Genomic DNA, 26,450 nt, shown 5'->3' with positions numbered 1-26,450 from the left:
TTTAATTAATACTTCCTATATTTTGATAATTTTACATTACCATCTTCAGGAATCACAAAATAGTATTATCAATATCAGTAAAAATCGTTACAAGAAAAAAGAAAAAAACCCACATATTTCCATTATTATTTTATAGCTGAATAAGCAAATGAATGTTTAGTTTTGAACCTACTGTCCAACTACAGATTCAAGACCCTAGTCTGGAAACTTGCCAAGAAGAGCTAGTTCATGTTGAAGAGGAAAAAGAAATAAGCTGATATACAAATTGGTCACCAACACACAAAATCACCTGCTTTATATGTAAAATTTTCCAACTGTTATACAAGCAAAATAGTTACTACTTTAAAAACTACAATGTTCATAAAAGAAAAGTTAATTTTCCGACGTGTAATAATAAACAACTGATCCCAAAAGATGGATTGATTACCCTATAATCGGAATGGATGATCCTCCTTCTGACATGTGCAAAAATGTCGAAGGGTGTCGCATTTGTGGGCATACAGTATAAACGTTTTGCAAGTGACTGGTATCCGTAATGCAATTCCAGCATCTTCAAATATTCAGTGGCTTATAAGGCAACTATCAACTGCTAATTGTATTTGCAATTCAAAAAATAACTAGTGGCAAAGGGGAAGTGATTGCTGTATGCTCATGCTATCAGAAACTGATTTCATGCTGAAAACATTCATTTGCTTTTTTCTTGTTGTCAAAAATTCTTAGGTTTGCATTTACCAAGTAGAAGCCTTTAAAAAAAAAAAAACAACTATAAATCATATGAAGTATTTTCACATTCAATTAAAAGCATATACATGTTATTTAACTGTTAAATAACATGTATATATTTCTGATCACTGATGAGGGTCCAAAAAGGCTGAAATAGCTATTGAATGTGGACCCTAAAATCCTATAAGGAAAGTGATAGAAAATTGCCCGACAAAAATACAATAACAAAGTAACTTGAGTGAAGTCAGCATGGATGTGGTGAAGTAGTACGGTTTCTAATAGTGCATATATACTACCAAAGATTTTGGCCAAATTCACAGAAATGTCGCTTTCTTTTGTTTAGTTAAGAAATATAGCTTTTCTTGAGCTATATTTACCAATTAGAATAAGTAACAGTTTGTTTTAATATAAATAATTTTAATTAAAATAAATTTAACTCACCAACATCAACACAAATTTGTCTTAAAGTTGCAGGGTCAACTCCTGGGGATGTAGCCGTTTCTTGTCCCATTCTAGAAAGAATCTGCTCACTTTCACTGGTATTATATTCACTAATACCCAACTGAACCATCTGTTCTCTTAGTATATTAGCTTCACTCTGAATTTATTAAAATATTTTTTATATTTATATAAAAAAAATTAAACCTTGCACACATCCTTAAAGTTAATAGTGAAATATTCATATCACCAAAAGATATTCTCAAAAAATCATTGTGTCTATCAAAACTTAAGTCTGGAGGAAATGGAGGGAAAAAAGAGAAAGGAGATATATTCACATAATATTGCACAAGCCTAACATTGCAAAAAATAACACCAGCAGTTTTTGGGGGACTTATTTTCATTATATTTTTGATGCACAATTGTAAAGAATAAAAAAATTTGCATAATATTCTAAATAGCTGCTGTTGATAGCTGAGGCCTGAACACTCAACATGATACTGTTCAAACCACTAACAACATATGGATTGGAGAAGATAAGAAAATGAAGGGATTTAATATTTGGCAACAATATTAGAACACTGAATATAAAGCTTTAGTAAATGAATCATCATAGTAAATTCCTGCCTTGTACCCTCAAGGGGTGTACAGGATATGATACTACTACATGAAAAATTTACATCATTACTAACTTCCTATCTACAATTTTCCTCCAAATGAGTCTGTTACTTGTCAAGACTCCAACATTATCAGATCTTATATTTCTATTGTCTAAGGCACTTTGTACCATATCAATCCACCTATATCTTGGTCTTCCTCTGAGGCGTTTTCCTGCCTACCTGGCAGAGAACACATGTTTTGCTAATCTTTCCTCGCCCATTCTGTTTAAGTGACCATACCACCTGAGATTAGCTCTGCTAATGCATTCCTGGATGCTGACTATGTCAAGTTCTTTCCTAATATCCTCATTTTTAATATGATATTGCCATTGATGCCATCTGTTCACGCCTCTAATCTTTCTCAGGACTCTCATATCTGCAGTCTCTAGTCTTTGGTCAAGTGCTTTACTTCTGACCCAGCTCTCAGATCAATAAGTTAAAACGTTTGAACACCGTCTTGTATACAGCTAATTTAGTGTTCCGACTAATTTCTCTCTTATTCCATATAAATTTATTCAGTTGACTTCCTACCATACCAGCTTTGTTGATTCTGTTGTCTATTATTGTATTTAGTTTACCATCTTCAGTAAAAATTGTGCCTAAGTAGCTGAAATGTTTTACTTGTTCCACGGGTTCTCCATTCACAACACAGTTGACATTTTCAATGATTCTGCCTATTTTCATTGTCTTTGTCTTTTTATTGCTGACCTTCATACCATATCTATTACAACAGTTATTCACTCTTAGTTAGGGAATCTTGCAGACTTGTAGCAAATTTATTTAGAAGTATAACATCGTCCGCATAAAGCAATAAGCTGACATTAACATCTCCAAATTTGATATCATGTTTAATACCACTTTCCTTCATAATGTGATCCATATAGATAACGAATAACAGAGGGGATAATGTACATCCTTGTCTCACACCAGATTTAACATTAAACCATCTTCCTATACTTCCTTTAATTCTAACTGCTGACTTACAACTCAAATAAAGACTAAGTATTGCTTGATATAATGCCCCATTGACACCATATAACTGTAGCGTATTGAATAGCTTCTCTCTTGGCACCTTGTCATATGCCTTTTCCAAATCGACAAAACTTAAATACAGATCTTTGTTATATTCCCATGATTTCTCCACTCTTTGTCATAAAGTGAAGATTCACTTTACAACAAATAGTGTTCCTCCTGACAGCCTCTATTTGACCTGAATCCAGCTTGTTCTTCACCAAGCTTTTCTTCCACAATTCTTCGCAACCGTTTCTCAAGTATACTTGCATATATCTTGCCAGGAACACTCAATAGGGATATACCTCTGTAATTCTCACATTCAGTTTTATTTCCCTTTTTATGTACGGGTACTATGAGAGCTCTACTCCAATCATCGGGAATTCGTCCCTCTGTCCAGGCATTCTGAACTATACAGTGCAGCCACTGTAAGACTTTTATACCACCATACTTCAGCATTTCTGGTTGAATATCATCTACTCCTGCTGCCTTTCCACTTTTCAAGCCTTTGATGGCTTTTTCTACTTCAAGTATGGATATGTATTCCTGACTGCATGCCTGGTCAGTGTTTTTTACCACTGTGCTCTCATCACTGCTTGTTTCATTTAGCAGTTTTTCAAATTACTACATACTTCAAGGATATCTTTTTCTCCCGTTTCATGTCACATTTATCATCTCTAACTCCTCTTACAGCACTCTTTCCTCCATTCGTAAGCTCCTTCAGCAACCTCCAGAATATTTTGCCACCTTCTTGATATTTATTTTCTATGTTCTTGCCAAAGTCCTCCCATGACTTTTGTTTAGCTAGTTTTACACAGTGTTTCGATTTGTCTCTGTATTCTCTAAGAGCACAAGCTGACTTATTTGCCAGGAACTTTTGATATGCTTTCTTCTTTTCCTCCACTGCCTCTCTAACTTCCTGTGTCCACCATGGAGTTCTAATTTTTCTATCCTTGCAGAGAATTTCACTAGCTGAATCAATCAGGGTTTTCTTTAAGGCTTGCCACTGAATCTCCAAGGTTTGATTCCTGTCCTCAAACTCTTTCATTTTTTCTTCAGTAATCTTTGTGTATTTTAGAATACAGTTCACATCAGAGAGCTGCTCAACTTTTATTCGCTTTAAAACTTTCTTACATGTTATTCTTTTCAATATGAAATTCAATTTTATCCTGCTCAAGACTAAATAGTGATCACTTCCAATTTCAAATCCTCTGTACACTCTGGTGTCCTGCACCAGGGAGAAAACATCACTATCAACAATAACATAGTCAATGAGACTTTTCTTATTCCTAGCCTCTTCTCTCCATGTGAATTTGTGCACATTTTTATGTTGGAACATGGTGTTAGTAATAACCAATCCATGTCCTGAGCAGAAATCCAACAGATATTTGCCATTATTATTAACTTTGCTCTTTTCTCCAAATTTTCTCAAAATATTTTTGTATGTCTGACAATCATTTCCTACTCTGCTATTTAGATCCCCAACAAGGACCAACTTTTCCTTTTTCATTGTGTCAGTTGCTTTTTCTAAAGCCTCAAAAAATTCCTCCAATTCTACCTTAGTAGAACCTTCTGTGAGACCATAGGCACAAATAAGTCTCATTGTCCAGTTCCCCATTCTCATATTTGCCCACATTACTCTACTTGAGACTGCCTGCCATTCAAGAAGATTAGCCTCGTATTTAGTATTGAATACTATAGCTGCTCCATCTTTTCCTTGACTGTCATTGCCTGAATATAACATTTTGTATTTATTGCTCAGAAAGATCTCACCAGTTTTTGTCTTTTTTGTTTCAGTCACCCGTATTATGTCGATCTAGTACTTATCTAATTTCTCAGCTAGCTCTATTTCTTTGCCATTCAGGCTTCTTATGTTGATAGTACCGATCTTTAACTCTGATGATGTTGAGTTGGGGTGTGTTTTCAGATTTGTTCCAGTAGCTGACTTTTCGCTGTTCGTGTTGGTTCCCTGGCGAAAACAACGGGGGTCTTGTTTAACCGGGCGACGCCCCAGCCGGCATGAAATTTTGTCATGTTGTACCATCATTTTGTATTTTGGTTTAACCAATAAGAATACAATTTGGTCGGCTAAATCCCAAATTGCCAGCCCATCCTTGTTTGTTCAGTATCCAGGTAGATACCCAACAGGGTGCACCACGAGAAGGTGAGGATTGGACATTAGGTTAGAAGCTCTGGTCGTTTCTCTGCATTCCTTTAAAGGCTATGTGGAGGTCTCCTCTCAGTTATACAGCTTTGACCATTAATCACCCCTAGTAAATTAATTGACATGACTAATATTCCAGATTGTCTACATTAAAATAAAAACAGTTGTTTGAAGCAAAAATAGCAAGACTCAGTGTTTTCCTGCAAAAATCTGTGCCTTATTGTATCAAATTCATTTGATATGCCTATTTTTCTCCTAATTTCTCAACCATTCTTATTTGATTTTCTTCAGATATAGCTTTCCCAATAGTGAGTTCATTTTCTTTGAATTTTAATGTTCCCAACTCCAACTGACTTTCTTATCTAAACTTCACTGATATGACTAGTAAAAACCCAAGGTATTCACTATCACCAATGACCAACAAACTGTTCATATGCTTAATGGTTAAGATTACCTAGCACCAAATAACCTGAACCACTCTTTGAACAGTTCTGATCTCTCTTTCACCAGTGACCTTTTAAGTACACTATAGATATTGTTTGTCCTCTGAGTACTTCAGACCACAGTCAAGCAGTGATTTCTTTTCTCAGTGAACAACTTTCACACAAGCACTCTGATCGACGTGTTGTCATTTAAGCATTATGAGAATACCAAATGGGATGATCTTCATGATTTCTGTTGCTTAATTTTCTGGTTGGATTCTTTGGCTCTTTTTTCTGATTCAAAGACTGCACTGAGTATTGGTATATGGAAGCATTCATTCATTCCCATTCCACTTTAAATTCTCTTCCCCTATCTATTCTTTGGCTCAACAAAGAATTCACTAAAGCTGGACAAGATAAGAACCAAACACATTGCAATTGGTTTTCATCAAACTGTTTGTTTATAAATTTGAAGTAGTTACAAAGAAATGTTAAACAAATCTAAAGGCCTAAAGCAGGAAGCTTTTTGCAAATGGCAGTCATGTTTTCTGGTCCCTTGCAAAAATTACTGGCTGTAACTTATGTCTGACTCCCCCCCCCCCTTTTTTTTTCACTTGGTTGGTTTCATTGCACTGATATCAAAAACAATTCCTGGTTCCTAGAATTCTTGCATTAAAGTCTTTGGTAAATGATACTTCCCATTCCAGACTTGCAACATGTATTGTCCCCTTTACTGATCAGATCAACAATGAGCACTGTGCGAGATGCACGCGTGAATCATATTAACTATCAATTTTAAAACAGGTTTTATCATCATCAAATTCCTGATAAGTACCCTTGGGTGGGGAGGGGGGGGGTACAGGATATTATGACAATACTACATGAAAGTTACACCATTACTAACATCAATAAACAATTTTTCTTCAAATTAATCTGTTAAATGTCAAGTATCCAATATTATCACATCTTATATTTCTGTCTTTTAAGGCGCTTTATACTGTATCAATTCACCTATATCTTGGTCTTCCTCTGAAACTTTTTCCTGCCAGATTGGCAAAGAACACTGCTTTGCTAATCTTTCCTCTCCCATTCTGTTTAAGTGACTGTACCATCTGAGATTACCTATACTAACACAATCCTGAATGCTAGAAATGGCAAGTTCTTTCCTAATATCCTCATTTTTAATATGATACTGCTATCTGTTCAGTCCCCTAATCTATCTCAGAACTCCATTAAGTGCTTTTTTCTTGGTATCTTTAATTTAATGCTTCTGCCTGTGAGATCCTTAAGTTAAAACTGGTTTGAACACTATCTTGTAAACAGCTAATTAAGTGTTTTGATTAATTCTTTCTTATTCCATATAAATTTATTCACCTGACTTCCTATTATACCAGCTTTACTAATTCTGTTGTCTATTTCCATATTTAATTTGCCATCTTCACTAAAAATTGCCTAAACAGCTGAAATGTTTTACTTGTTCTATAGGATCTCCATTTAGGATACAGTTGATGTGTTCAATGCTTCTGGCTGTTGGAAGTTTTTCTGCTTGGTTATACTATAAATTAAAGATACCAAGAAATTATATACTTGGTTTAATCCTTTTTCCAAGTGTAGGCAAACAAGTATGCACCTGAACTATTTTCAGGACTGGGGCAAAATAGTTCAGGCACAAACTTGTTTGCCTACACTTGGATAAAGGATTAAACCAAGCATATAATTTCTTGGTATCTTTAAATTTTTGGTATAACCAATTGGAAAAACTTCCAACTACCTCTAATCCAGAGTATTTTAATAGTAAGGTGTGACGCATTTTGATAACTCATATATGAAAATATGACTTCTGCATTACTTCAACCTTGGTATCACCTCTGGGTCTAGCTCCCACTGACAAGACTTCAATAAAGTTCTAAACCGGTCTGGGTAGTAAACCCTCCAATAACACATAGTGTTATACATACTCGTAAGGATATGTGTATCCCATAACTTTGCATTATGGGATACTAAGGCAAGTGATGTGAAGTTATAAGCTTCTATATAGTTCAGGTGCAAACTTGTTTGCCTTACACTTGAATAAAGGATTAAACCAAGTATATAATTTCTTGGTATCTTTAATTTAATTCTTCTGCCTGTTTTTACTGTCATCTTTTTATTGCTGATTTTCCATACCAAATTTATTGCAACAGTTATTCAATTTAGTCAATGAATCTAGGAGACTTGTACTGGATTTATTCAGAAGTATAACTTCATCTGTATAAAGTAAAGAGCTAAGATTAACATTGCCAATTTTGATATCAGATTTAATACCACTTTCTTTCATAATGTGATCCATATAGAGAATAAATAACAGTGGAAACAGATTTTATTAATATATTAATACTAGTTTATGTTTCAAGATTTATTCTGCTTTTATATGTATTCACTTTACTAAACTACATACTGCTGAAGAAGTATGTCACAGTGTGTAGGATACTAGCAGAATATAAAAAAAAAAAAAGCCACTTGATTAATGATAATGCCAAGGGCTCTACAAAGACACTCATCCACTTGGTTGCAAGTAGATATTTTCTCCTGTCCAATGGCTGCAGACAGGAAGTACTTTTTTAATTTAATAAAAAACTTTCTATTTTTTTTTTTTTTTAACTTGAAGCAACCAGAGAAGAATATGCATAATATAAATGGCCATTCTAGTAACAAAAATTAATGGAGCAAACTTTATTTTCCAAAAAAAGACACTGCTGTTTTTACTGTTCTTTCTATTTTTATTATTGCTCTCATTCTTCGAATGATTCACACAAAAGAAATGTTCAAACAATGACATAGTCCCAATCACTTTATGGATTCCTATTGTCTTTATTGGACATATCATTAAAAAATGAGAGGGATATCTTGGGCCAGTACATTTTTTTTTCATGGCAACTAGAATTTTGCATAATTTGTCAGGCTCTGGTCATACTAGGTTTATTAGAATGAACAATCACAAAAGTACCATCTTCAGTTTCTTCTGAAAGTACCATTTCTCACAGAAAATGGATAACAAAAAATCACTTTGTCCTGATGCATTTCATTAGTCCATATTCAACCTATTCCTAAAAAGGGCAATAAAACTTTATGATCAATATATCTATTTTTCTCCCTTCAATTCTTACTAAAGTAATCCTGCTGCTATATATGCTCCTTAGGCAACTAATGGTCAATTGAAGTGCAAAACATAGCCATGCCTTGTCAATTCACATTATGGTGAGACTTGTTTCTGCAAAAGGGAACTGATGATTTCATCAAGTATTCCTGCTGTAAAAGAATAACCTTTTTAGTTGGCAAAAATGCCAAATATGAAACACCACCATCACCACTTTGCTTAGTGGTTTGAAGAAGTTGATGCCACATTTAGTCCACAAAAGGGTTTTCTGCAAATTTTCTACAAATGACAGTTGTATTTTATGGTTCCCTTGAAAAGGAACAAGCAGAATTTCTGCTCATCTTTGCTTCTGCATCTTTCTCATCTAGATAGTACTGCTGCAACAACATCTAAATGGAAATATGACCTCTTGCAGAGACAGCCTAGGCAAGTTACCTTCACCAATACCAGAAACAGTGCATTACATGCCTCCTGTGGTCTTTCTCCTGAAACACAACAGAAGTTTCAAATAACCTAAATACTAAAGAGTCTTCAGGTTCTGATGGTATCACCCTAATTTATATAAAAGATGTGCTTGATTGAACTAATAACCATCCTATATTGTCTCTATTCTCTTTTACACTCAGTTGGCACCTAACCCAACACAAGAAAGTAAGCTTATGTTCAGTCCATTCCAAAATAGGTATATAAGCCTGCCATCAAGCTACCAACTTATTGCCTTTACCCTATTCCTTGCTAAAATAATGGCAAAGGTCAACAGTCAACTTCTTCACTATCTGAAAGCCCACTTATTAATCAACAACCATCAGTATAGATTTTGCCAAGGTTCACGGCAGATCTAAATGCCAGAACTGATCAGATGTTCTGGAAATGCTATGAGCAACAGCACAGGTTTTCTGAAATTTTTCACAGCATATATCTAGAGCAGAGGAATTAACAGATGTTGACTGCTAATTCCTCCACTTAGATTTGGAAACCTTGAGCTAATCAAAGATCAGTTGATGGTCTTTTTCCAATTGATTCAGTGAGCTGTATTCAAAACATGGTCTGTAAGGTCAGATTGACCATAGTCATGACTGTAGATATGGGATAGTGTTTTTATGACACCATATTAGTGGGGGGGGGGGGGGATGATGGAAAAGTTTTTGAATGTATCTGCTTGTGTGAGGGGATTTTCTATATACTGAAAAGGACAGGTTACCATTAGGTAGGCAGGTGATCAAAGTGTCTAGAAAGGCCAGACTATTATTAGTTTCCTTTACCATTGTAAATTGGATTCTAAGATGAAAGTTACTGAGGTGATATAGAAAAGTATCTAATGTGTCTGGGTCATGAGACCAAATGGAAAAGACATCTATATCTCAACCAGATAAACAATGAGAGAAGCTGAGTCAAAAGCTTGTTTTTCAACATCTTCCATAAAAAAAATTGATGGGGGGGAGAGGGGACACCCCATAAAGGTACCATCTATCTGTTTATAAATTTTGTTCTTCCAAGATCATCCTCAAGCTTTGTAATTAATGGTTTGACATAATTCCTTCTTCCTACTCTAAATCCATAACATGTGCAGTGGTTATTGAAGTCTTTCACAGTTCAACTCCAAACTTACAGAACAAACTTTTTTTCATTATTTTCTCTACAGCTGACTTTTTATTTGACACTCTTTCTTATAAGTTCCAAAATGTATTCAAATCCAATATTAAAAAGTCTCTTCATTTTCAATTTTTTCCCCACCCATAGTACTATTGTACCAGAAGTTGAACAGTCTCATAAGAATACAATTTAAAAAAAAAAAAAAAAAAGATTATCCTAGAAGGTGATTGGTTGTCATTTTTCTTAACAAACTGATCTTTACTGCCCCCACTCCAACCACACACACACCATGCTTTCATTGGTCATTCAGGATCATGACTTCATCTCTTTGTTCCATCTGAGAGCACTTTATGCACAACAGGTAAATTCACCACTAAGTAGTTCAATTAAATCAAATGGAGATGACTTGACAAATTTCAGTTAAGATCTTAAATATCAAAATTTCATTTAAAGGCTTTGACTGCAATACTTACTGTCCTCTTCCGTCGGGAACAGGCTGAGTCTTCCGTGTTTCCACAACAACCTCCAGGAGTCTTGGTTTCTTGCATGGTTGGTGAGCTGGCTATATGTTTGTAATCCGGTTCTTGGTCTTCCTTTTTTTCTTTTAATCTTGCATACAGATTAATGAGGTTGGGTAGCCTTTTTGATGGCATTCTCTCGACATGTCCGTACCATTAAAGTTGTTTTCTTTTGATATTTTCTATTAATGAGTTTGTATATTTTACATCTTGTCTTATAGTTTCATTTGTTTTCTTTTCTGTCCATTTTGTTTTATTTATATTTCTGAGACATTTCATTGTGAAAGCCTCCAGTTTTCATATCTCTGTCTTCTTGAGTGTCCAAGTTTCTGAAGCATATAGCACAGTGGGTATTATAATTGCATTATATAATTTTATTTTTAGAGGTTTGGAGATTTTATTATTTTTCCAGATTTTTCCTAGCTTATTAAATGATGACCATGCAGTCGATATTCTATGTTTAATAGTGAGCATGGTATCTAAGTGTTCTGTTATTACTGTTCCCAAATAGTTGAATTGTTTTACTTGTTCAATTGTTGATCCATTCAAGGAGAAGTTTACTTTTTCTTTGTTTTTTCCAATTATCAAGATTTTTGTTTTGTCTGTATTTATGGTCATGCTGTATTCTTTAGCTGTATTGGTTAGTTTGGGTATTAGGTTCACCATCTTTTCTTTTGTGTCTGTAATTATTGTAATGTCATCTGCATATTTTATGTTATTAAGGTTATAATTATTTAGGTTGACCACTTTTTCTCCTTCCAAGGCTTGGTTAACCATATCCGCTAGGTAGATGTTAAAAGGTATGGGAAGATGGGACATCCTTGGGCTACTCCTTTACTGATGTTTATTTTATCTGTTGTTATACTGTTGAATTTAATTATTGCTTCTGTGAGACTATAATATTTTTCTAAGAAGTTTAGGGTATCTTCATCGATTGTTTCTGTTTTAATATTCTTAATAAAGTTACTCTGTTTATTGAGTCGAATGCCTGCTTAAAATCTATAAAACAGTAATAGATATTTTTGTTATGTTCCCAGTATAATTCTGCTAGTCTTTGTATTACAAAGATCTGATCCAATGCGGAGCGATTCTTTCTGAAGCTTGCCAGTTCTTCACTAAGAATGATCTCATACGTGCTGTTTATTCTGTTCTGTAATACTCTTGTAAATATTTTGTAAGCATGGCTGAGTAATGTGATTACTCACATTACTCAGCCATTGGTATCATCATCATCATCAAATTCCTGCCATGTACCCTCAAGGGGTGTACAGGATATGACAGTACTACATGAAAAAATTACATCATTACTAACTTCCTATCTACAATTTTCCTCCAAATCAGTCTGTTACTTGTCAAGACTCCAACATTATCAGATCTTATATTTCTATCATCTAAGGCACTTTGTACCGTATCAATCCAGCTATATCTTGGTCTTCCTCTGGGTTGTTTTCCTGCCAACCTGGCAGAGAACACTTGTTTTGCTAATCTTTCCTCTCCCATTCTATTTAAGTGACCATACCACCTGAGATTAGCTATGCTAATGCATTCCTGGATGCTGACAATGTCAAGTTCTTTCCTAATATCCTCATTTTTAATATGATATTGCCATTGATGCCATCTGTTCACGCCTCTAATCATTCTCAGGACTCTCATATCTGCGGTCTCTAGTCTTTGGTCAAGTGTTTTACTTCTGACCCAGCTCTCAGATCCATAAGTTAAAACTTGTTTGAATACTGTCTTATATACAGCTAATTTAGTGTTCCGACTAATTTCTCTCTTATTTCATATGGAATTTATTCAAATGACTTCCCACCATACCAGCTTTGCTGATTCTGTTGTCAATTTCTATATTTAATTTACCATCTTCAGTAAAAATCATGCCTAAGTAGCTGAAATGTTTTACTTGTTCCACAGGTTCTCCATTCACAACACAGTTGACATTTTCAATGATTCTGCCTATTTTCATTGTCTTTGTCTTTTTATTGTTGACCTTCATACCATATCTATTACAACAGCTATTCAATTTAGTCAGAGAATCTTGCAGACTTGTAGCGGATTTATTTAGAAGTATAACATCATCCGCATAAAGCAAAGAGCTGACATTAACATCTCCAATTTTGATATCAGGTTTAATACCACATTCCTTCATGATGTGATCCATATAGATAATGAGTAACAGAGGATGTACGATAATGTACAAGGATGTACATTATCGATAATGTACATCCTTGTCTCACACCAGATTTAACATTAAACCATCTTCCTGTACTTCCTTCAATTCTAACTGCTGACTTATAACTCAAATAAAGACTAAGTATTGCTTGATATAATGCCCCATTGACACCATATAACTGCAGCGTATTGAATAGCTTCTCTCTTGGCACCTTATCATATGCCTTTTCCAAATCGACAAAGCTTAAATACAGATCTTTGTTATATTCCCATGCTTTCTCGACTATTTGTCGTAAAGTCAAGATCTGATCCTGACAGCCTCTGTTTTACCTGAATCCAGCTTGTTCTTCACCAAGCTTTTCTTCCACAATTCTTCTCAACCGTTTCTCAAGTATACTTGCATAGATCTTGCCAGGAACCCTCAATAGGGAAATACCATTGTTATTGGTATGATAATTTCTGTTCTCCGATCTTCTGGTATTTCTCCTGATTTAATGATTTTGTTGAAAAGTGTGGTAAAGAATTTTAAAGTTGTTTGCTTTCCTTCTTTCCAGAGTTCTGATGGAATTTGGTCTATCTCTGGTGCTTTGTCAGATTTCATTTGCTTTAGAGCATTTTCCACTTCCAGTGGAAGGATCATTAATACATCATGTCTTGAGTTAGTGTGAGGCTTTGTTATGAGGTAGTTATTGCTTTCATTCTTAAATGTTTCTTGGTAGTGTTCCATCCATATTGCTTTTATCACATTTGGATTTCCTGTTTCCTTGCCCTGATGGTTGATCATTGTTAGAGGTAGTGGTGAAAAGTCTTTTGTAATCTCTATAATTCTGTTATGTAATGTTTTTGAGTTATGGTGTTTATATGCTTCACTGCATTTTTCTGCTTTTTTGTTTAGCCAGTTTTTTTAGCCTGTCTACAGAGTTTATCAATTTCGTTTTTCAGTTGTTCGTATTTTTTCTTGTTTTCTTCTAAGGTATGTCTGTTTATTTTTGTTTTTAGTTTTCTTTTTTCTTCACATTTTTCTAAAATTTCAGATGTTATCCATTTATAATTGGGTCTCTTATAAATTCCTAAAGTTTCCCTTGCCAAATTAATTAATATTTCTTTTCCTGTTTTCCAAAGGTTTTCAATTTCATCTGTTTGAGTCCTATTAATTTCTTCAATTTTCTTAATGTAGTCTAATCTTATTTAATTATTTTTTAACTTTTCCATGTGGAGTTCATCAATTCTATTTCTTTTACAGTTGACTTTGAATTTTATCCCTATTGTTGCAGAGAAGAGGAGTTCATGGTCTGTATCCAGCTCTAGGCTTTTGAGTGTTCTTAGATTATATCCTAATTAGAAATAAATTCCATTTATTTCTAATTAGGATATAATCTATACAATTTTCTATTTCTCTATCTGGTGAGGTCCAGGTGTATTTAAAACTAGATCTATGTTAAAACATTGTGTTTGAGATAACAAGGTTGTTTTCTTTGCAGAAATTGAGCATAGTTTCTCCCCTTACATTTTCAGTTCCAATTCCAAATTTCCCCATTACATCTTTTAGCTCTTCTCTGAAAGTACCGATCTTAGCATTGAAATCTCCAATTATGAATAAGATGTCTCTGAAGTTGATATTATCTATTTCTTTTTGGAGATCGTTATAGAATAGTTCGATGTCTTCTTCATTGTGACTTGCATCCGGTGCATAAATCTGAATAACCTTTATGTGTAGTCTTTTTTCTTTGGCTTTTAGTCTAATTTCTATTATTCTGGATGAGATAGGCTTGATATCTGTTATACTTGCAGTAAGATTTTGTTTTATTAGAATTGCAACTCCTTCTCTATGTACATTGTTTCTTCTTTCCAAATAGAATAATTTGCCCTCTGGCATGTTTAGGCATCCTTATCTTGCAGTGAGTTTGAGATTCCTATAATATCCCACTTTATCCTTTTTCAGATTCTCTTGTAGAATTTGGAGTTTTCCTGCTTTGTATAGAGATCTGATATTTACATTAGCTATATGCTTATCGCATTTTGCTGACCACATAGAAGATTTCTCACTAACATTATGTGAGGCTCGTGTTGGCATGTCGGCTACCCCGTACGCGGTAATGTGAGACGTATTCCCAGTAATTGTGTAATCCATGGAAGTTTTTGGCGTTTTTGTATGGCCGGCTTGCCATTCCTTTGCCACACTGCAATGCGTTCCTATAAATCCTGCTGTGGCATGGATGAATGTGCATGTTTTTGGTGGATGAATTTCGCTATCTGGTGTGCATCCATTACCTAAACTTATCTAAGTTCATAGTATAACATGCTATAGGTTAACCTTTTATGGGTAGGAATCACATTAAAAAAGATGCTATGAGTGAAAACTATTACTGATCTAGTAAGCAAGGAAGTGAGTAGTATTAAGTAGTGGAAAAATGGATTTGCTAGCAAGGACTGTTGAGTTCTATGTCATCTCACTAATGAAAGATCAGTAATCTATAGTAACATTTAGTAGATAGACTAAGGGTTAAATAACCTTGGAATCTTGCTCTCAAGACTGAATCTGGAGGCTTGTCAAGCCATTGCAAGATTCAGTCTTGAGAGTAACATTGCAAGGTGGTTACAATGTACTATGGTTACTGATCTTTCGTTAGTGAGATGACAAAACTCAACAGTCCTTGCTTGGCAATTCCATTCTTCCACCACTTAATGCAGAAAGCTACTACTCACTTCCTTACTTACTATATCTGCTGTAATATAGTTTCCAATTAATGAAGTGGTGGACTTGCACCAGGTGATAAAAAAAATCATCTATTACTTAGACTCACAAACATCAGTGCTAGAGTGGGATTCAGAACTACTCTGGTTGGTTGAAGAGCAGAGACACTACTAGCCTGTTGGTCAACCAAATGGAATGCAAATGAATCAATGAATTCAATTATGGTATGGTAGACAATTATGCCATTATGAAAATTAGGTTAAGTCTCACAATGAGTGTTTTCACTAAATGAAAATCCATGAACAATGATACATTATTATTCTGAATTTAGATTAACTTTCAAATTGTTTTTTTCCCAATAGAAATGAAAGGGTTTTTTTGGTGCATAATAAATTGATGATGAGAATGACCATTTCTCAACTTTCTCTAAGCAAACGTTTTTCACTTCTGAATCAACTTTAACTAACATAATTCATCTAATCAAAATTTAAAGAAAACTGAGCTAGTTAAATAAATAAACAAACTGATAATTTTTTTTGTATGTGTATCTCACCCAATCTACAAGAAAAAAAAAAAGGTTGTAAACCACTGGTACATTAATACTAGTGAGATAAGAGGTGAATGATCCAGAAAACTATGGTTTAGAGATCAAATAATACTGAACTTTAAGTCACGCACAGGTTTGTGCATATAATAGTCTCACAGTGGGCAATGAAATTCATCTACCACCTAAAGATCAACATACACATCTATGATACACACAGTAGAATTCCAATCCATAGTCTGCTGGTTGGAGAACAGGGATGCTGCTACTCAGCCAACCAAGCCCCCAGATTAACTTAAAAGACATTATGGTATCTGAGCAGTGCAAGTTTCTATATCACTATCTATATAGTACAATTATGAATCACCTACTTCAGAATTAAATGTTGAATTTTCTTTCAGATTTGAAAGCTCCAAAAGCCTGCACCATAAATCAGGTCTTATATCTTCAGGTACTCCTTTTTTTATCAGCTGTCTTACCTTATTAAAGAATAAAAGAAAAAATTAAACTTAAATTTAAAAAAATAATAAAAATGAAATCAAAATATTTAATTACTATGAATTATAATTTATGAATAAACATAGCAGAAACTATAAATTATGAACTACCATGAACAATTTAACATAACTTTCATGATGTCAATGATATGTTAGATAAATGGCTAAGTTTCCTAAGCTTAAGAACCACAAACATTATTTTTCAGATGTTCTGAAAAATTTAATTTCTAAAAAAAACTCCAAAAAATTAATTATGTTATTCCCTTGGTGTCTGTCATGCAGAACAAAATGTCACATGCATGATATTTTATTGTCAATTCAAATTTTGTTCATTTCTTGTATTTACGTGAAAAAAAAATCATGAATGTGAATGTTTGTTTATTATGATAACGACAGTGAAATCAAAACTATGAAGAAATATGAGACTAGCTAATTCTTCTTAAAAAGACATTAGAAAAAGATTATTTGGATTATAGATAGAATTATTTGATTCCAGGTCTTTTACAGAATCTGGTGATAGTGGCAATTGATGCACTCGTTATGTTATTTTTTACTGAATTTATAATATGATTTTGACTCGAGTAATTATTATACGAGGGTGGTCTGAAAAGATCTTGGCCTAACAATGAAAAATTTAATTTATAATTTCAAAATTATTTTTATTTTTTAACATAATCTCCTTTAATACTAACACATTTATGCCAGCGATGCTCTAGGGCCATTAGCGCATCCCTGTAGTGGTGTTCTCAGTAAGATCTGCAAAATACCCCTCTACAGCTGCAATCACCTCTTGATTCGAAGAAAAACGCTGACCAGTGAGGAAGAGTTTTAGTTTTGGGAAGAGATAGAAGTCAGAGGGAGCCAAATCTGGGGAATAGGGTGGATGTTCCAACAAGTCATAGATGAAAGATGATTTTTTTCTTCTGCAAAACTGCAGAAGCACCTCCCCTCCCTTGCAGAGATGTATGATGCTATACATTAAAGGCAGGGGTCACTACCCAGACCGGTTTCGACCTTTATTGGGGTCTCATCAGTGGGAGCCAGACCTGAAATACAAAAGTTGAAGTGATGCAGAGCTTATATGAATTTTACCTAAACAAGTTGCCACAAGGTGCTTTGACCTTATTAAATAAAATCTCAGGATGAGAGATAGATGTAGAAAGCTTTTAAACTTGGGTATATTATGTATTCAAGATAGCAAGTAATTTTATATAAACTTGGTTTTTAATCCTATTTCCCAATAACTTGACATACTTGTCTGTTTGCTTACTTGGGAAATAGGATTAAAAACCAAGTTTATATAAAATTACTTGGTATCTTGAATACTAATATACCCAAGTAGATTTTAGTAATACAGAGCTTATAAGTATTTTACCAGAACAAGTTACCATAAGGTGTTATAACCTTATTAAACAAAAATCTCAGGAGGAGATATAAATGTAGAAAGTATTTTACCTTGCACTATGTGCAGGATCAGCTAGACTTGCAACACTTGCAGTCGCAAACTTGACTTGTTTGTCTGTTTGCTTACTTGGGAAATGGAGTAAAACCAGGTTTAAAATAGCTTGGTATCTTTAATATTTATTATACCCAAGGTAAAATACTTTCTACATATATATATATATATATATATATATATATTATATTAAATAAAATCTCAGGATGAGAGATAGTATAGAAAGAAGTATGCTTGGTATCACAAGACTGGATCACAAAAGGAATACGTGGATAAGAAATCAAACCAGAGTGTCTGACATCATAGGAAGGGCGAAACATCTGAAGTGGGAATGGGCTAGGCATATTGCTCGAAGACAAGATCAACGATGGACAAAAGAAATACTGGATTGGATTCCACGAGAGGAAAAACGACTACGGCTGAAACCTAAATCATGGTGGATTGATCATATCATCAGATTCACAGGTGTGACATGGGAAAGAAGAGCCATGGACAGACAGTCTTGGAGTAATCTTGGAAAGGCCTTCCTTGGACCATTGTTATTCAAGCTATAAATTTAGAAGATGAAAACTGATATAACAGGAGATGCTGGCCTGGTTGGCCGAGTGGTTAGTGTATCGCTCTCCAGGCAAGAGGCTGCGGGTTCTAATCCCGCATAGGCATGGATGTTTGTGATCGTCTTCCACCTTCATACATTCGTTCACTCAAGTATAGATACACTCTCCTAATATGGACTGGGTCACCATGGGAGTAGTAGACCCAAAACCTACCGCAATGGGAGAGGCATTCACCCTGCAGTGAATAGAAAAATATGCTGTTCATCATCATAACAGGAGATATTCAACTCTTTGCTGATGATGCAAAGATGGGCAGAGCAATGAGGAAAGCTGCTGCCATCCAACACCTGCAGAATAATTTGAATAGCCTGGAAAGTTGTGCAAATGATAATGGCTATCAATTTCATGTTAGTAAGTGTAAAGCTATGCAACTTTGGTGTGATGAGAATTCCAACGGCATATTATATTAGCAAGATTATGCTAAAAGAAACTGGTGAGGCTAGGGATCTTAGCATTATTGGTGGATAGAAATTTAAAGTACAAAGGTTACACACACAGCAAAAATTGCAAATAGATTTCAGAGGATAATTGTGCTATTGAAACAAACCTTGACATGTAAGGATAAGGAAGTCATTTTGCCTTTTTGCAAGGCCAGGGTTTATGATAAGACCACACTTATCATAAACTGGGTTCAAAGGGGATAAAGAAGCTGTGGAAAGGGTGCAAAGAAGAGTAAAATATTATATCTGGATTATGGACTTTAGATTACGAGGACAGATTGCAAGTATGTAGATTACAGGTTAGGTTAACAGGAGAAAGAGGGGTGATATGATAGAGATCTATAAACTTCTGAATGGGTGTTATAGGATAACGTGATAAAATTTTTCATTGTATGGAAGGTAGAAAGAGAAAATGGGGACACCCATGGAAGTTAAGTTTGTTTGTGATTGAGAAAGGGGTAAGAGCTAGATATTTTTCTCATAAACAGAGAGAGAGAGAGCGAGCGATTGAGGAGAACAGTTTGGTGATGTATATTATCCCTAGATGAGTTCTTGACTACTGGAGGTCTCAGATAATACTAACAATGATATCCATATAGATGATGAATAACAGTGAAAATGCACCTATTTTAGACATCTGAATGTGCATCAGAACATCTTTGTGTACCTCCACTAATTCTAACAGCTGACTTATAACTCAAATACAGATTATGTATCTCTTGATATATGTATCATTTATACATATAATTGTAGCATTTTGAACTGCTTTTCTCTTGGCACTTGTCATATGCCTTTCTCTGATCTACAAAGCTTAAATATAGATCCTTGTTACATTGTTTTCTCAAATATTTTTTAAAGCGAAAATCTGATCCACTATTAAGCCTGAAAGCAATTTGTTCTTTTCCAAGTTTCTTTTCCAGCTTTTTTTTTTTTTTTTATAACTTCTAAAGTCTGTCTGCATAAATCTTACCTGGAACACTTAGCATAATACTTTTCTTGTGTCTTCTCTCCATGTAAATTTGTGCATATCTTTATGTTGAAATATGGTATTAGAAGTGACTAGCCTGTGTCCTGAATAGAAATTCAGTAGGCATTACCATAATAAAGGTAAGTACATGTAAAGAATATCGGAAAACTGAGGTATTTGCTGCATTCTTTTTTAGGCAGCATAAAGATCTTTTTCACAAAAAATTAACACATGACTGTAATACGTCAAGTTTGTTTTTTGACCTATCATCATCATCAAATTCCTGCCATGTACCCTCAAGGGGTGTACAGGATATGACAGTACTACATGAAAAAATTACATCATTACTAACTTCCTATCTACAATTTTCCTCCAAATCAGTCTGTTACTTGTCAAGACTCCAATATTATCAGATCTTATATTTCTATCGTCTAAGGCACTTTGTACTGTATCAATCCACCTATATCTTGGTCTTCCTCTGAGTCGTTTTCCTGCCAACCTGGCAGAGAACACTTGTTTTGCTAATCTTTCCTCTCCCATTCTATTTAAGTGACCATACCACCTGAGATTAGCTATGCTAATGCATTCCTGGATGCTGACAATGTCAAGTTCTTTCCTAATATCCTCATTTTTAATATGATATTGCCATTGATGCCATCTGTTCACGCCTCTAATCATTCTCAGGACTCTCATATCTGCGGTCTCTAGTCTTTGGTCAAGTGTTTTACTTCTGACCCAGCTCTCAGATCCATAAGTTAAAACTTGTTTGAATACTGTCTTATATACAGCTAATTTAGTGTTCCGACTAATTTCTCTCTTATTTCATATAGAATTTATTCAAATGACTTCCCACCATACCAGCTTTGCTGATTCTGTTGTCTATTTCTATATTTAATTTACCATCTTCAGTAAAAATCGTGCCTAAGTAGATGAAATGTTTTACTTGTTCCACAGGTACTCCATTCACAACACAGTTGACATTTTCAATGATTCTGCCTATTTTCATTGTCTTTGTCTTTTTATTGCTGACCTTCATACCATATCTGTTACAACAGCTATTCAATTTAGTCAGAGAATCTTGCAGACTTGTAGCGGATTTATTTAGAAGTATAACATCATCCACATAAAGCAAAGAGCTGACATTAACATCTCCAATTTTGATATCAGGTTTAATACCACATTCCTTCATAATGTGATCCATATAGATAATGAATAACAGAGGGGATAATGTACATCCTTGTCTCACACCAGATTTAACATTAAACCATCTTCCTATACTTCCTTCAATTCTAACTGCTGACTTACAACTCAAATAAAGACTAAGTATTGCTTGATATAATGCCCCATTGACACCATATAACTGCAGCGTATTGAATAGCTTAGCTTCTCTCTTGGCACCTTGTCATATGCCTTTTCCAAATCGACAAAACTTAAATACAGATCTTTGTTGTATTCCCATGCTTTCTCGACTATTTGTCGTAAAGTGAAGATCTGATCCTGACAGCCTCTATTTGGCCCGAATCCAGCTTGTTCTTCACCAAGCTTTTCTTCCACAATTCTTCTCAACCATATATAAAGAGGGAAATACCTCTGTAATTCTCACATTCAGTTTTATTTCCCTTTTTATATATGGGTACTATGAGAGCTCTACTCCAATCATCGAGAATTCGTCCCTCTGTCCAGGCTTTCTGAACTATGCAGTGCAGCCACTGTAAGACTTTTATACCACCATACTTCAGCATTTCTGGTCGAATATCATCTATTCCTGCTGCCTTTCCACATTTCAAGCCTTTGATGGCTTTTTCTACTTCAAGTATGGATATGTATTCCTGACTGCATGCCTGGTCAGTGTTATTTATCACTGTGCTGTCATCACTGCTTGTTTCATTTAGCAGTTTTTCAAAGTAATTACTCCATACTTCAAGGATATCTTTTTCTCCTGTTTTCATGTCACCTTTATCATCTCTAACTCCTTTTACAGCACTCTTTCCTCCATTCCTAAGCTTCTTCAACAACCTCCAGAATATTTTGCCACCTTCTTGATGTTTATTTTCTATATTCTTGCCAAAGTCCTCCCATGACTTTTGTTTAGCTAGTTTTACACACTGTTTAGCTTTCTTACATTTGTCTCTGTATTCTGTAAGCGTAAAAGCTGACTTATTTGCCAGGAACTTTTGATATGCTTTCTTCTTTTCCTTCACTGCCTCTTTAACTTCCTGTGTCCACCAGGGAGTTCTGATTTTTTTATCCTTACAGACCACCTCACCACATGCCTCTCTGGCAGAATCAATCAATGTTTTCTTCAGAGTTTGCCACTGAATCTCCAAGGTTTGATTCCTGTTCTCAAACTCTTTCATTTTCTTTTCAATAATCTTGCTGTATTTTAGTCTACAGTTCACATCTGAGAGCTGCTCAACTTTTATTCGCTTTAAAACTTTCTTACATGTTATTCTTTTCAATATGAAATTCAATTTTATCCTGCTCAAGACTAAATAGTGATCACTTCCAATTTCAAATCCTCTGTACACTCTGGTGTCCTGCACCAGGGAGAAAACATCACTATCAACAATAACATAGTCGATGAGACTTTTCTTATTCCTAGCCTCTTCTCTCCATGTGAATTTGTGCACATTTTTATGTTGGAACATGGTGTTAGTAATAACCAGTCCATGTCCTGAGCAGAAATCCAACAGATATTTGCCATTATTATTAGCTTTGCTCTTTTCTCCAAATTTTCCCAAAATATTTTTGTATGTCTGACAATCATTTCCTACTCTGCTATTTAGATCCCCAACAAGGACCAACTTTTCATTTTTCATTGTGTCAGTTGCTTTTTCTAAAGCCTCAAAAAATTCCTCCACTTCTACCTTAGTAGAACCTTCTGTGGGACCATAGGCACAAATAAGTCTCATTGTCCAGTTCCCCATTCTCATATTTGCCCACATTACTCTACTTGAGACTGACTGCCATTCTAGAAGATTAGCCTCATATTTTGTTTTGAATACTATGGCTACTCCTTCTTTTCGTTTATTGTCACTGCCTGAATATAACATTTTGTATTTATTGCTCAGAAAGATCTCACCAGTTTTGGTCTTTTTTGTTTCAGTCACCCCTATTATGTCGATCTGGTACTTATCTAATTCCTCAGCTAGCTCCATTTCTTTGCCATTCAGGCTTCTTATGTTGATAGTACCGATCTTTAACTCTGGTGATGTTGAGTTGGGGTTTGTTTTCAGATTTGTTCCAGTAGCTGACTTTTCGCTGTTCGCCCTGGTTCCTTGGCGAAAACAACGGGGGCCTTGTTTAACCGGGCGACGCCCCAGCCGGCATGAAATTTTGTCATGTTGTACCATCATTTTGTATTTTGGTTTAACCAATAAGAATACAATTTGGTCGGCTAAATCCCAAATTGCCAGCTCATCCTTGTTTGTTCAGTATCCAGGTAGATACCCAACAGGGTGCACCACGAGAAGGTGAGGATTGGACATTAGGTCAGAAGCCCTGGTCGGTTCTCCGCATTCCTTTAAAGGCTATGTGGAGGTCTCCTCTCAGTTATACAGTTTACCCTTAAGCACCCCCCTTTATTTGACCTAATTAGAGTTATTGATCTTATAATTACTATAATTTTCTCCACATTGTATTTTTTAGGGTAGATGAATTTTTTAAAATTACAATTTAAAAAAAATAATCAAAATAGAGTTATAAAGACTTACCTTTTCTTGACGAACATCATAAATATATTTGTTCCATTGATTAAAGAGATGCAACCTATAGTAGCTAGAAAACATTTATGCTGAAAATTCAAACTTGCTGATAACCACAACTTCAAGCCATTGGAATTATAATATTTTCTTTATTGCCATATGATAAAATGGGATAATACCTTTAATCTGTTATTTCTTTTTCCTCTCTGTCTTTTGCCATGGAAATTGAACTGTGAAGTTCTCTAATTCTCATGGCAAAAGGAAAAAAAAAATTTCATATATTTCTCTAACATAAATCAGATGAAATGTTGGGTGAAAATATAAATTTTCATATAAATATACAATAGGAAATATACTTTTATGGTCATGATGGTCAACCATGTAAATAATTTGTTTTTCCCTTTCTTTTTGCAACAAAACAGATGAACAGAAAAACAAAGCATAATGTTGTTTAGTGCTGGTCACACACACACACACACACACACACACACACACACACACACACACACACACACACACACACACACACACACACACAATATAATGAACAATCATTTTACCTTTTCTTGACGAACACCATGAATATATTTGTTCCATTGATTAAAGAGACGCAACCATGCTTCTCTCACTTGATCATAATTATGTATCGGTTTGTAGATGTGACATCTGTCATCTAAGAACTCCTTTCTTGGAAAGCATTTTCTCTCTTCTGGTTCTGAATCAGGAATAACTTCAAAACCATAAGTGTCAAATGAATGGGTCATACAAGCTGCATCTAAAAGAATAAAAGGAAAAGTGAGTATAACTGTTTAATAATAATAATATATGCACAATAGACACTGTAATCATAACACAATAGCAGTAGATCCAGAATCTTAAGTTACTGGATTATGGTATATGTTATTTTGTAAAATAGATGCTATTAGATTTCAATGTGAATTGTGAATGAGAAATTTATAAACTTTGCCGTAATTTTATTTGTATAGTTTTTGCATGCACAATACTATGCAGATTCATGCTCATAGAGAGTGACATAGCATTTTTCAAACTGTGATTCTAATGAGAGAAGGTTTCTACATAAAAAAAAGAGTGGAAGTGCAGAGTAATGTCTAAATAATTACTTTTATGAAAAACTGGAGTTTCTGGATACTACAGGTGGCAGCTAACTAATCTTAAATTGAAAAGTTCACACAAATAAACATTCCATGCATAGACAGGATTCAAACCTAGTTCTTTTCAAATGAATGACAAACTGTTATGTCATCCATATGGCTGCTAAGAAAAGTCCAGAATAACAGTGAATAACATTAGTGAACGTAAATGTTTTCGGTTATCACCAGCAATGATTGAAATGTAGCAACTGTTTATTAAGAACTTCAAGTCTGTTCAGGTGAGCAGTCAAAATGACATTAAGAATGAGATTATACAGGGTAACTCATATGCTGAACAGATTAAGTGATATGAATTTCTGAAGAATGGCTTGGTATCTAGAATATGGTAGTCTAGAACAGGGGTCGGCAAACTTTTGAGATGGAAGAGCCAAACTTGTCTTGAATAATTTAAAAATTATTCGAGAGCCATAAATATATTTTTACAAATAAGGAAAATTTAAAGTAATATTATAGTAAATTTATAGTAATACATAACAAGTTATAATATTAATTATATCCAGTGGTGAGTTATAAGGGGCTCGCACGAGCCCTTTGTTAAATTTTTCTCAAATTTGGGAGCCCCTTGTTCTTTTTGTTTAATAATCTTGTAGAACTAGAAAATACCACCGCAGGATCTATACATGCTACTATAATTGCTACTTTAAATTCATATGGATTTTCTGATAACTATTTAAAAAATAATGTCATTGCATTTTGTCCTGATGGAGCTAGTATAATGTTAGCTAGTATAATTCTACAAATCAGGTGTTGCAATCAAACTTCTACAAAGATTTCCCAACATTGTGATTTGGCATTGCGTAGCTCATCGATAAAAAAAAAAAAAAAAAAAAAAACATTAAAGAAATAAATCATTTTGAAATATTTATGGATAAATTATATGATTTTTATCAATCTCCAAAAAATCAACGAGAATGAAATACAATTGCAAAAGACCTTGGTATTGAAATTTTAAAGATCGACTGTGTGTTTGGGCCATGATGGGCAGCTTGCAGTTTACGAACAGCTCTTGCTGTGTGGAGAAATTACTCAGCTTTATGCAAGCTTTTTGCATCAAATGATGAATATAAGAGCTTTTAAAACCGACTTCTCAATTTGGAATTTTTAAAAGATCTAGCATTAATGATTGATATCCTACAGGAATTATCATATCTCTCAGAAGTTCTACAAAGTCGCAATATAAGTATTATAAGAGATAAATTAGCCCCTCCTTTTTTTTTTCCCTCGACGATGCGAGCCCTTTGTTAAAATTTCCATAGCTCACTACTGATAAATAAAATAAAAATAAATCCGCCTAATGCCTTTTATTCCCTTACAGGGAGTAGGCGAGGCCTTTATACCCTATCTAGCTTTTGGAGACTGAGTGGACAGTTCAATCTCCACCGATAGCCAATCAGAGATAGCTGGCCCATGTCTATCACTAATTATAGCAGCCACCGATGGCAAACAAGTGCTGCCATCTCTTGGTACCTAACCTTAACAAGATATGTCACTGCCTGAAATAATGTGGGTACTACGGTCGATT

At 34.5% G+C, this 26,450-nt stretch overlaps 1 protein-coding gene across 3 annotated transcripts in view; it reads right to left on the bottom strand.

Moving 5' to 3' along the window:
• Positions 1–26,450, bottom strand: part of LOC150092812 (carabin-like) — a 183,878-nt gene that overhangs the window by 140,550 nt on the left and 16,878 nt on the right. For all 3 annotated transcript variants that reach the window (XM_090414655.1, XM_090414656.1, XM_090414657.1), the window contains exons 2-4: positions 24,317–24,531; positions 16,447–16,554; positions 1,165–1,321 (exon numbers count right to left, since the gene is read on the bottom strand). In XM_090414655.1, the coding sequence (XP_090270781.1) occupies positions 1,165–1,321; positions 16,447–16,554; positions 24,317–24,531 (480 nt within the window). The remainder of the gene's footprint in view (positions 1–1,164; positions 1,322–16,446; positions 16,555–24,316; positions 24,532–26,450) is intronic.

This window comes from Typopeltis vanoorti, chromosome 25 (genome assembly GCF_054136105.1).
Source record: "Typopeltis vanoorti isolate ZY-2024b chromosome 25, IOZ_Tvanoo_1.0, whole genome shotgun sequence".
Taxonomy (NCBI): Eukaryota; Metazoa; Arthropoda; class Arachnida; order Uropygi; family Thelyphonidae; genus Typopeltis; species Typopeltis vanoorti.
Note: the sequence above shows the minus strand (reverse complement) of the source record. Positions and strands in the feature narration are given on the sequence as shown.